The sequence below is a fragment of the Hemiscyllium ocellatum genome, chromosome 19, assembly GCF_020745735.1.
Source record: "Hemiscyllium ocellatum isolate sHemOce1 chromosome 19, sHemOce1.pat.X.cur, whole genome shotgun sequence".
Taxonomy (NCBI): Eukaryota; Metazoa; Chordata; class Chondrichthyes; order Orectolobiformes; family Hemiscylliidae; genus Hemiscyllium; species Hemiscyllium ocellatum.
In genome coordinates, this window is record NC_083419.1 from 12668916 (window position 1) to 12682319 (window position 13404).

A 13404-nucleotide genomic window follows, 5' to 3' on the forward strand; every position below is an offset into this window, starting at 1 on the left:
TAAGGAACAAGCTGCTCAGGGTTTCAGACTTTTCAATTTCAGTTAAGGATTATTGTAACCAACTTATTTCCATTCACTCCTTCCATGTTGATCTTGGGCAGTCATTTATATCAGGCAAACGTCCAGTTTATTTTGTGGAATGTGGCTATCTGCACATCCTAATTGCCTTTGAACTGAAAGTGTGTTTTGTGATGCCTTTTCAAAGGGCAGTTAAGTGTCAGCTAAATTTTGGTCTGTAATCACAAATAGGCAAGCCCAGATAAGGATGGAAGCTTTAGAGATTAGATTAGATTCCCGACAGCATGGAAACAGGCCCTGCGGCCCAACAAGCCCACCTGAGAGCAACCCACCTAGACCCATTTCCCACTGACGAATGCACCTAATACTATGGACACTTTAGCATGGCCAATTCACCTGACTGTGGGAGGAAACCGGAGCACCCAGAGGAAATATATGCAGATACAGGGAGAACGTGCAAACTCCACACAGTCGCCCGAGGCTGGAATTGAACCTGGGGCCCTGGTGCTGTGAGGCAGCAGTGCTAACCACTGAGCCACCAAGCTGCCCTTTCTTCCCTAAAAAGGTCTTAGTGAATCAGATGTGTTTTTGCAACAATCATGGTCACTAGTTATCAACTTCACATTTTTTTTATATTGCATTTTAAATCCTCCTGGTAACTAATTCATGACCGTCTCTACTCATCAAAGAGTAGACTGATGTGCTACCACATAGAACAGAACATAGACCATTACAGCACAGTACGGGCCCTTCAGCCCTTGATGTTGCGCCGACCTGTCATACCAATCTGAAGCCCATCTAACCTACACTATTCCATGTACATCCATATGCTTGTCCAATGACAACTTAAATGCACTTAAAGTTGGCGAATCTACTACCGTTGCAGGCAAAGCATTCCATACCCTTACTACTCTCTGAGTAAAGAAACTACCTCTGGCATATATCTATATCTATCACCCCTCAATTTAAAGCTATGCCCCCTCGTGCTCGCTGTCACCTTACTTGGAAACAGGCCCTCCCTGTCCACCCTATCTAACCCTCTGATTATATGTCTCTATTAAGTCATCTCTCAACCTTCTTCTCTCTCTCTAACAAAAACAGCCTCAAGTCCCTCACCCTTTCCTTGTAAGACCTTCCCTCCATACCAGGCAACATCCTAGTAAATCTCCTCTCCACCCTTTCCAAAGTTTCCATATCCTCCTTATAATGTGACCAGAACTGTACACACTACTCCATGTGCAGCTGCACCGGAGTTTTGTACAGCTGTAGCATAACCTCATGGTTCTGGAACTCACTCCCTCTATTAATAAAAGCTAAAACACTGTATGCCTTCTTAACAACCCTGTCAACCTGGGTGACAACTTTCAAGGATCTGTGTACCTGGACACCAAGATCTCTCTGCTCATCTACACTACCAAGAATCTTACCATTAGCCCAGTACTTTGCATTCCGGTTACTCCAACCAAAGTGAATCACCTCACACTTGTCCGCATTAAACTCCATTTGCCACCTCTCAGCCCAGCTCTGCAGCTTATCTATGTCTCTCTGTAATCTACAACATCCTTTGTCACTATCCACAACTCCTCCGACCTTCGTGTCGTCTGCAAATTTACTAACCCACCCGTCTACACCCTCATCCAGGCCGTTTATAAAAATGACAAACAGCAGTGGACCCAACACCGACCCTTGCAGTACACCACTTGTAACTGGACTCCAGGATGAACATTTCCCATCAAACATCACCCTCTGTCATCTTTCAGCAAGCCAATTACTGATCCAAACTGCTATATCTCCCACAATCCACCCTGCAGGCACTCTGCCTGTATTCCTGATGAAGGGCTTTTGCCCAAAAGGCCGATTTTCCTGCTCCTCGGATGCTGCCTGAACTGCTGTGCTTTTCCAGCACCACTCTAATCTAGAATTATTTTCATTCATGGAACGTGCATGTTGCTGACAATTTGTTACCCGTCTGTACTTGGTGTGGAGACGGTGATGAGAAACATTCTGATTTGCTGCAGTCCTTGGGGTTTAGGGACGCTCACTTGCTGTTATGAAGGGAGTTTCGGGGCTTTTCCCAATGACAGTGCATGCATGGTGATATTTCCAGTTCATGATGCATATGGTTTGGGGAATTTCCACATAGTGATGTTCCGTGTATCTGTTGCCTTTGTCCGTTTGGAAGCTGTAGTTAAAATAACTTCGAGTTGTAGTCCATCTTGTGGATGGTACACACTTCAGCTATCGTATACTGATGGTGGCGGTAGTTGTTTAAGGTGGAAGGCAGCTTGATTTAAGCTTGCTATTTCAAACACTTCAATAATCTCAAAGCCTGAATTTACTGATTTTAAAAGGGTCTTCAAAGAAGTTTCATTCAGTTAATCCCACCTCACTGAATTGTGATCATTTTAGTGATTGGGTTCTGCAGACAATTGGAGACTGTTGCTAGGTAAAGCTCCTTGTATCTTTTATTAAATGTTAGTCATCTCAGTTTTGCCATCCTCTGTGTTTACTGGCCAAAACATGGTCACACTAATAAACAAAAGGATTATGTATAGCATATTATAAAAAATATCTTTTGTCTAATCTTTTGTCTCAACAGGCTTTATCTGAATGTGCAGTAACATTGAAAACTATTCATCTCAAAAGGGTAATGGTCTTTCATTCTAGTATTTGTGATTTGTGCTGAATTATGAATAAATTGCTGGAATAAATTTGTTTTGAATTATGCTTTGAGACTAATATTGGTGTTTTCTGTACTATTGTTACTCATGCATTTTAGGGACCTGAATTCATCCAGTACCTTCAGCAAGAATACCTGCAGTCTTTGCAGGTAGCCCCAGAAATAATACAAGTGAGTAAGAATTTTGCTTTGAATCATTGGAATTTGTATCCTATTCAAGACCCTATTTTCTTGGATAACAATAGATCTTGCACATAAGCTTTTGGAATTAAATTTTAAGAGGCTTTTACTTCAAGAACAACTAATCATCTCGTCTTGGTATCAATTCCCGACTATGAATAGTTGTGTTGCAATGATGTGACATACTCCCCCTTGTGGAAGGTGCACTATATATCAGGAAGGTTTAATCTCTGAGATAGCTTGTACAGAAATGAGCTTCCTGTACAAGGTGAGATTGTGTATAAAATTCACAAACTGTCCTACCCGTGCAAAGTTGAAGTATTTTATTTTAGTGTTCCTCATGCCAATTCATTCCCCCGCCCCCCTCCCCGTCCCCAATCTGCTCTTTCTAACCTTAGAGATCCATCTCTTCAGAAAGTACTTGAAAAACTCAGCAGGTCTGGCAGCATCTGTGGAGAGAGAAAGAACAGAGTTAAGGTTCCGAGTCCAATCTTATTCCGCTTCAGTACTCCATAAGCTCCATATCAGAATGCTGATGGGGGAATCGGGTTAAGTTAAGATTGTACACAAGCATCTAACAAAAGAAATTTTAGCAACTACTCTGTGGTAGCACATCAGTCTACTCTTTGATAAGTAGAGACGGTCATGAATTAGTTACCAGGAGGCTTTAAAATGCAGAATAAAAAAATGTGGAGTTGATAATTTGGATAGACAAATTGAGCCCGTTACCCAAAATGAACCATAATTTAGTTTTACAGCTCTGTGAATATGTACATAACCTTGTATGGTATTTACAGCAGAAAACAGGGTATTAAGCCCAGCTAGTCCCCTCCAGTGTTTATATTCTTGAGCCATCTCCCCTGTCAATCTATCCTTTTATTCCTTCCTCCCATTGTATTTACCTCATTTTCCTCTTAAATACAGTCATGCTGTTGGCTTAAATCAGTCACAGTGCATTCCACATTCTAACCAGTCTCTGGTTAGAATCCCTTATTGAATTTATTCGTCAGTTGTATTTATGACCTTTAGTTTTTGTCTCCCTTTTACATGGAATTTCATCTCGGCATTTACCCTGTCACAAACATTTGCATTCTGCAAGGTCACCAGTCAATGTTCTTTAGTTTTGAGAGAAGAGAAGCCCCATTGTACTACAGAGCATGTGAAGTAAGAGCAGAACTTGGCCATTTGATGCATCAGGCTAGCTCCACCAATCACTAAGATCAAGGTTAATCTGAATTTTACCTCTACCCCATGTTCCCAACTCCCTCTCCCATACCATTCTGATGATATAACTTATGTCCTGGTTTCACACTTCAGAATGTATTTTGTTTTTATTTTACATGTTCAAGTCTCCACATGCTTTCAGTAATGAGTCCAGAAAGCTTTGTTACCAACTATGATCTGCGAATTGTCGTCGTCGCAGATCACCTATGAAAATACATAACGAATTGAAATGCGCAATGAATTAGATAGTTATTTCTTGAGGATTATCTCATTGGGCACATAATGGGAGAAAAGACCATCTGGGCAATAGATTTGTCTTCCCCTTTAAGACATACTTAAGCAAGGATTAAAAGCCAATTTACCCCTGCTGTTTTTTAAGAAGTTGTGCTAGTGAGCTGAGGTGTTCTTATGTGCCAATGGGCTACAGTACTAGTGTCTTAGCATGGGATGCATAGCTAGAGGTCACAGTTGAAGAACTGCTCGTGAGTCACCCCTACATTGCAGGTAAAGGATTATCTGTCTGAGTGTGGTTGGCAAACCACTGTTGAAAGGAAACTGAACAAAAGCGTTTGACTTAACCTGTAAAGCCAAGAATCTTAGTTGATTGGAAAAGCTTAGCTGATCTGGCAGCATCTGTGAAGAGAAATTAGTGAATGGTTTGAGTCCAGTAACCCTACCTAAGAAATGGTAGCTAGGAAAATCTTTTTTTATGCAAAGCGTGGGATGGGGGAATGTGGGTAAGAAGTAAATGATAGGTGGGGACAGAGCCTAAAGAAAGAGAAACAGTTGGACAGACAAAGGCATTGAAGATTCTCTGGCCAGGAGGGTGAATAGTTGTTAATGGTGACCGTTAGTGGCTAACAATAGGTAGTGTGTAATGGCAGACGATGTGGTAAGGCCGGGTATGTGGGTTTGGGGGCTAGGACATGGGAGAGTTCAGGCCATGAAGTTATTAAATTTGACATTGAGTCTGGAGAGCAACAGGGTCCCCAAGCAGAAAGTGAGATGGTGTTCTTCCAGCTCGTGTTATGTTTTGCTGAAGCACCAGCAAGTCTGAGACAGAGATTGGCCAGGAAACAGGGTGGAGAGTCAAAGTGGCAGGCAACTGGAAGCTCTAACTTTGTTTGCAAGCCATAGGTATTTTGGGAAGCAGTCACCCAGTCTACACTTCGTATCCCCAATGTGGAGGAGACCACGTTGTGAGCAGCGAATGCAGTAGGCTAGGTTGCATGAAGTGCTGCTTCACCCAGAAGATATGTTTTGCCCATGAATACCGAGGACTATCAAGTAGACTATTCAGCCCATCGAGTCTGCTGTGCCATTCAGTGAGGCTATGGCTGATCAGATGATCCTGAACTTTTCCTGCCTTTTCCCATAAGCCTAATTCCTTTACTAATTAAAAAATCTCTCCATCTCAGCCTTGAATATATTTAATGGCTCAGCCACAACAGCCCACTGTGTAAAGAATTCCACAAATTGACAAAGAAATTCCTCATCTGTCTTCCATGGATGACCCCTTATTCTGAGATTATGCCCTTTCGTCTGAGACTCCTCCTTTTCTGCATCTAACCTGGAAAACCAGGTTGGGAGGGGACACTTTAATGTGATTGAGGTGTGGAAAATTGAGGGGCGTAGACAGGAAGAAACTTTCTCTTGGAATTTGCTCATGTTGAATGGAGAAGTATATGCAACAAATGTTTATTCTTGTGTACTTATGTTTGCAGGAGTTTTGTCAGGCTCTTCAGCAAGCTGATGGAAAAATCTTTAAAAATTATCTAAAGGTAGGTTAGCGTGACAAAGGGTTCATGTTAAAAATACAACTTGTTAAATCTCTTGTTGCATTCTTCCACCCCTTTGATTTTTTTTCACAAGTACAGGATTCCTGACATCCACTTGTAAGGGTGGAATTACTCTGTACCTGAGGTTTTTCACTGGTGATGTCATCTACGTATCCTAGACCTGTTACCCTGTAAATACAGCTCCATTGACTATGTATCTATAAGCCTTAGTATTATTATACGTTTGCTTTTGATGGTGATATGGCTAAGTCCACACATGCTGGTCAACTTTGGCAAGGAAATCGACCTGAAGTGGGAACCCGGGCTGAGCTCCTACGTTAAGGCTGGTTGGGAGGACTTCCGTTCCCACTAATTTGACTAAAGAAAAGCAAACTTGGAAATTTGAACCTACTTATTTTGCAAATCGAGCTAGGTGATGTACTGCAACATTCAACAAACAAAATAAACGGAGCATGCAGCTCACTACCTTTCATCTCTCTCTCCTTCCATGTAAATGTGTTGTCACTTGGTGAATAATTTGTAATGACTTCTCTTGTTCCTGCACCATTACCTCCTTAGTGTCCCCAAACGTCCATCCATTTCCCCTTCCTATTTCTCATCTACATGCATGCTGTCCTTTAGCAACATTGATTTGCAGGGTTAGTTTTCAAGTTTGCACTGACAACACCGAGCTCTATCTCAGTGCCTCTGTTGACTCCTCTCTAACATCACTAAATTATCAGAGAACTGTCCAGATTTCCAGTACTGGATGAGGTGAAATTTCCTCTAATGAAATATTAGAAAGGCTGAAGCCTTTGGGTTTAGTCACTACTCCAAACTTGGTTCCCTAACTACCAACTTCTGGCAACAGACTGAATTTAAAAAGTCTATTTGCAATCTGGTGTTACATTCGACTGGTGATCAACCCCTTCATACCGTTTCTAATGCCATCTAATTCTGCTTCCATAACTTATCCCAGCTGAACTGCTAAATCCTCATTCATGCCTTTTTTAACCTCTTCACACGGCTGTTCCAATGCACTGCATGGTAGAGTCTGTCACTGTCTGTAAACTTGAGGTGAAAAAGATCTTGCTGCAAGTTGCATTCGTTCCATGTACTCACCGAGTCACATGGTCAAAAACCCCTTTATTTCAAAGGGAATGGAGTACAGAATATGGAGGTGTTTGTTAAAACTTTACAAAGCTGTAGGCAGATCACAGCTGGAATGGTTTTGGGTCCCTTTCCTAAGGAAAGATTGACATTGTGAGCAATCCAGTGAAGATTCATCAGGCTAATATCAGGTGTGGAGGATCTGTCTTATGAGGGGAGATTGAGTAGATTGGGGCCTATACTTGTTGGAATTTAGACCTTATTGAAATGTGATTTCTCTGGGTGGGGACAGGGAGGCTTAACAAGTTAGAAGCAAAAAGATTGAGAGGGAGTCTGGCATCAGAGGGCAGAATCTTACGAAGGTGAGGATTTTTTCTTACCCCTCCTGAGGGTTGTGAATCTGTGGAAAACTTTAATGATGAGATCTATTGAGGCTAGGTCATGAAGTATAATCAAGGGTGAGATTAATCAGTTAGGGAAACAGCAGGAAAGTGGAGTTGAGGGATATCGGATCAATGACATTTTTATTGGCAGAGCAGAGTTAATGGGCTGAATGACCTATTTTTACAGCAGATAGTCTTAGTTTGTTTAAAAATTCTTATTTATTTTCAAAACTCTCTCCTTGGACTCGTCTGTCCCTACCTGCTCCAAACCAGCGATTCTCCAAGATATCGGGTCTCCTCTGATTTTTGGCATCTTGTGCATCTCCTTTTTGGATTGGTCCTCATTGGTGACAGTACCTTCAGTGACCTCAGTCATGAGCCATGCAATGCAGCTTGTACCTCTTTCTCCAATCACCACACCCCCAATTCCAGTTTCCCCCTCTTTAAAGATCTAGATTAGATTACTTAGTGTGGAAACAGGCCCTTCGGCCCTACAAGTCCACACCGACCCGCTGAAGCGCAACCCACCCATGCCCCTACATTTACCCCTTGCCTAACACTATGGGCAATTTAGCATGGCCAATTCACCTGACCCACACATCTTTGGACTGTGGGAGGAAACCGGAGCACCCGGGGGAAACCCACGCAGACACGGGGAGAACGTGCAAACTCCACACAGTCGCTTGAGGCAGGAATTGAACCTGGGTCTTTGGCGCTGTGTGGCAGCAGTGCTAACCACTTCCACCGTGCTGCCCACAAATCTACTTTTGTTTAACCAGCCAGATGTTATTTTACTCAGTGTTATGTTAGTCATACAGGTGTACAGCATGGAAACAGACCCTTCGATCCAACCTGTCCATGCCAACCAGATATCCCAACCCAATCTAGTCCCACCTGCTGGCACCCAGCCCATTTCCCTCCAAACCCTTCCTATTCATATACCCATTCAAATGCCTCTTAAATGTTGCAATTGTACCAGCATCCATCACTTCCTCTGGCAGCTCATTTCGTACATGTACCACCCTCTGTGTGTAAAAGTTGCCCCATAGGTCTCTTTTATATCCCCTCCCTCATCCGAAACCTATGCCCTCTAGTTCTGGACTCGCCCACCCCAGGGAAAAGATTTTGCCTACTTACCCTGTCCATGCCCCTCATAATTTTGTGAACCTCTATAAGGCCTCAGCCTCCGACCCTCTAGGGAAAACAGCCCCAGCCTGTTCAGTCTCTTCCTATAGCTCAAATCCTCCAACCCTGGCAACATCCTTGTAAATCTTTTCTGAACCCTTTGAAATTTCACAACATCTTTCCATTAGGAAGGAGACCAGAATTGCATGCAATATTCCAAAAGTGGCCTAACCAATGTCCTGTACAGCTGCAACATGACATCCCAACTCCTGTACTCAATACTGACCAATAAAGGAAAGCCATACCAAACACCACCTTCACTATTCTATCTACCTGCGACTCCACTTTCAAGGAGCTATGAACCTGCACTCCAAGGTCTCTTTGTTCAGTAACATTCCTGAGGACCTTACCATTAAGTGTATAAGTCCTGCTAAGATTTGCTTTCCCAAAATGCAGCACCTCACATTTATCTGAATTAAACTCCATCTGCCACTTCTCAGTCCATTGGCCCATCTGGTCAAGATCCTGTTGTAATCTGAGGTAACCCTCTTCACTGTCCACCTCCAATTTTGGTGTCGTTTGCAAACTTACTAACTGTACCTCTTATGCTCGCATCCAAATCCTTTGTGAGTGACAAAAAGTAGAGGGCCCAGCACCGATCCTTGAGGCACTCCACTGGTCACAGGCCTCCAGTCTGAAAAACAACCCTCCACCACCAACTCTGTCTTCTATCTTTTGAGCAAGTTCTGTATCCAAATCTCTCGTTCCTGTATTCCATGAGATCCATTCCCGCCTCAGGTGACTCTGTGTGGAGTTTCCACATTCTCCCTTTATTGTGTGGGTTTCCTCCGGGTGCTCCAGTTTCCTCCCATAATCCAAAAATGTGCAGGTTAGGTGAATTGGCCATGCTAAATTGCCCGTAGTGTTAGGCGAAGGGGTAAATGTAGGGTCAATGGGTCTGGGTGGGTTACGCTTTGGCGGGTCGGTGTCGACGTGTTGGGCCGAAGGGCCTGTTTCCACACTAAGTGATCTAATCTAATTTAACCTTGCTAATTAGTCTCCCATGGGGAACCTTGTCAAACACCTTTCTGAAGTCCATATAGATCATATCTTCTGCTTTGCCCTCATCAATCCTCTTTGTTACTTTCTCAAAAAACTCAATCAAGTTTGTGAGCCATGTTGACTATCCCCAATCAGTCCTTGCCTTTCCAAATACATGTACATCCTGTCCCTCAGGATTCCCTCCAACAACTTGCCCACCACTGAGGTCAGGCTCACTGGTCTATAGTTCCCTGGCTTGTCCTTACAGCCCTTCTTAAACAGTGGCACCACGTTTGCCAACCTTCAGTCTTCCGGCACCTCACCTGTGACTATCGATGATACAAATATCTCAGCAAGAGGCCCAGCAATCACTTCCCTAGCTTCCCACAGGGTACACCTGATCAGGTCCTGGGGATTTATCCACCTTTACCTGTTTCAAGACATCCAGCACTTCCTCCTTTTGTAATATGGATGTTTTTCAAGATGTCACCATCTATTTCCCTACAATCTATATCTTCCATATCCTTTTCCACAGTAAATACTGATGCAAAATACTCACTTAGTATCTTCCCCCATTTTCTGTGGCTCCACACACAGGCTGCCTTGCTGATCTTTGAGGGGCCCTATTCTCTCCCTAGTTACCCTCTTGTCCTTAATATATTTGTAAAAACCCTTTGGATTCTTAAGTCTATTTGCCAAAGCTATCTCATGTCCCCATTTTGCCCTCCTGATTTCCCTCTTAAATATACTCCTACTTCCTTTATACTCTTCTAAGGATTCACTCGATCTATCCTGTCTACACCTTTTAAATATGCTTCCTTTTTCTTAACCAAACCCTCAATTTCTTTAGTCATCCAGCATTCCCTATACCTACCAGCCTTTCCTTTCATCCTGACAGGAATATACTTTCTCTGGATTCTTGTTATCTCATTTCTGAAGGCTTCCCATTTTCCAGTCGTCCCTTTACCTGTGAACATTTGCCTCCAATCAGCTTTCGAAAGTTCTTGCCTAATACCGTCAAAATTGGCCTTTCTCCAATTTAGAACTTCAACGTTTAGATCTGGTCAATCCTTTTCTATCACTATTTTAAAGCTAATAGAATTATGGTCGCTGGCCCCAAAGTGCTCCCTCACTGACACCTCCGTCATCTGCCCTGCCTTATTTTCCAAGAGTAGGTCAAGTTTTGCATCTTCTCTAGTAGGTACATCCACATATTGAATCAGAAAATTGTCTTGTACACACTTAACAAATTCTCCTCCATCTAAACTTTAACTCTATGGCAGTCCCAATCGATGTTTGGAAAGTTAAAATCCCCTACCATAACCAACCTATTATGCTTAGATAGCTGAGATCTCCTTCCAAGTTTGTTTCTCAATTTCCCTCTGACTGTTAGGGAGTCTATAATACAATTCCAATAAGGTGATCATCCCTTTCTTATTTCTCAGTTCCACCCAAATAACTTCCCCGGATGTATTTCCGGGAATATTGTCCCTCAGCACAGCTGTAATGCTATCCCTTATCAAAAATGCCACTCCCTCTCCCCTCTTGCCTCCCTTTCTATCCTTCCTGCAGCATTAAGCTGCCAGTCCTGCCCATCCCTGAGCCATATTTCTGTAATTGCTATGATATCCCAGTCCCATGTTCCTAACCATGCCCTGAGTTCATCTGCCTTCCTATATTGTTTTATAATAATTCTGTGAAGTGTCATGGGTGTCTTATTACCTGAAGGGTGCTATATAAATATAAGCTGCCATTGAGGCACCCAATTAAAATGTGCTGGACAAAGTGTCGCTCCCAGTTGGTATTTGTTTTGTGGCAAGCTAAAGAGAGCAGATTGACTCTCGAGTTGGAACCAGGGTGATATATGTTGTCAAATAAACTGTTTACGTGGAAATTTCCCAAAATTTTCTATCTGCAGATTTTTAATAAACAAAATAAATGCAACTTTCCTGCTCTTCTGTGTAGAATTTGATTTATTGTCATGTACCACGTTTAGTGAAAATTTTTGTATGCAGTAGATCATAACATACAAGAACGTATCTATCATAGGGTGTTCAGACAGAGCGAGTCATTCAAGGCTACGGCTGCCCAAAAGCAAGTTCAGCATTGATTTGAAATTAGAGGGGTAAATTCAGTCTAATAACAGCAAGAAGCAGCTGTTCTTGAGCCTATTGGTATATGTGTTTAAGTTTCTGTCTCTTCTGTCCGATGGGAGAGGTTAGAAGAGAGTGTAATTGGGATGGGAAGGGTCTTTGGCTTCTTTTCCACGACAGCAAGAAGTATTGATGGAGTCCATGGAAGGGAGGTCGGCTTGCATGATGTTCTGGGTGATACAGCAATGTAAACTTATGTGCATTGCCATTCAAAAGAGATATCTCGACTTACCTTAATGACTAACTGCTCCCTCCCTCCCTCCACCTTGCAGGTATTCTTTCAGCGAGCAAAACCTTGAGAATGAACCTCCAGATCCGTTCGTCTTGGCATTTCAAGAGTCTACATTTAGTTTCATTTATGCAGATTGCCTTTGGTAAGGTTGGAAAAACCTTGCAGTTCCCAAAAAGGCTTTCTGTACTTTTGTGTAGATCACCTATTTTAGCTCATTTTTATTTAAATTACATTGAAGTAATTTGTTAACCAATTCCTTATTTTGTCTTATTAGACTGTTTATTGAGGAGGTGTCAGCACACTCATTCCTGTATAATACATTTTGAATTATGTGCTGTGGTATGAATACAGCATTTAAATGCCATATTTTAACCTTTTTGGAAAAAAGTATTCAAATGTGCGGAGTACACTGTAAAATATGGAATTTTTCTTGTTAATAGTGGTTGGCCATCACATTATATTGTAAATTTTTATGGCTTGATAAGAGAACATTGTCCCAGATGTCTAATAAGCTAAACATGAATTTCAGTCCCAGGCATAAATGAACTAAAATAAATTTCAGTCAGATGTCTTTGCAAGTATTTTCTTTCTTGAAAACCAATTTGTTTATTTTTGTTCCTTTCTTCAACTCAAAGCAACAATCAATTATTTATTTCCTGCTTTCATCTCTTGTGAACAGATTTCTGCTGTAAAATGCCCTGCCATATCTTTCCTGTGTCTGAATGAAACAAAGGATAGCAAGCTGCTTCCCTGATCAGATTCTAAACATTTCAAAGTTTGCATTTAGTTAACGCATTTGGGCTCTTTTTGCACTGAAGTTCCTGTGACAGCATGTTGGAAATATTGCAGTGCATCTTGTAGATGGTACACACTGTATCAATGATTTGAGGGAGAGAGGTTGAAGGTATTAGATCAGGTACCAATGGAGCAAGCTGTTTTTGTTCTGGATGGTGCCATAAAACAGTACAGTACAGGAACAGGGTCTTCAGCCCTCTATTTCTGCACTGATATGATACCTCTCTAAACTAATCCCATCTGCCTGCACATGATTGGCATCCCTTTATTCCCAGCCTGTTTGTGTACCTATATGCCTGTTAAACATTGCTATCGAGCTTTTTGAATGTGTAATACTATATCATACGTGACTGTGAAGCTAGGGCAGATACCCACCAAGTAGAACCTTCCCAAAGATTGGAATGGTGGCTGGAGTTGAAGCAGGAAAGCATCGAGAGATCTGATGATCGCAAGCCTTGGGTCGTCTTGTCTGCATCAACTTGTCAGAGCAAGTGGTGTGCAACATTCAATAGAAAAAATAGCGTGGACAAATTCCTTGCAATTGCTAATATCCATACAGACACAGGTATGTGGAACTTGGGGTGTGCCTCATGGCTACTGTCATCTGGAACCAATTTTTGATCACCTTTTGTAATTGGACAATATTTGTTCAGTTTTTGCCCCCAACGCACCTTCCATTATTTGT

At 42.2% G+C, this 13404-nt stretch overlaps 1 protein-coding gene across 3 annotated transcripts in view; it reads left to right on the forward strand.

The window, feature by feature from the left end:
• Positions 1–12465, forward strand: part of xpot (exportin, tRNA (nuclear export receptor for tRNAs)) — a 55891-nt gene extending 43426 nt beyond the window's left edge. For all 3 annotated transcript variants that reach the window (XM_060839238.1, XM_060839239.1, XM_060839240.1), the window contains 4 exons: positions 2618–2665; positions 2798–2869; positions 5827–5883; positions 11965–12465. In XM_060839238.1, coding sequence (XP_060695221.1) covers positions 2618–2665; positions 2798–2869; positions 5827–5883; positions 11965–11991 — 204 coding nt within the window. In that variant the 3' untranslated portion in view covers positions 11992–12465. The remainder of the gene's footprint in view (positions 1–2617; positions 2666–2797; positions 2870–5826; positions 5884–11964) is intronic.
• The last annotated feature ends 939 nt before the right edge of the window (positions 12466–13404 follow it).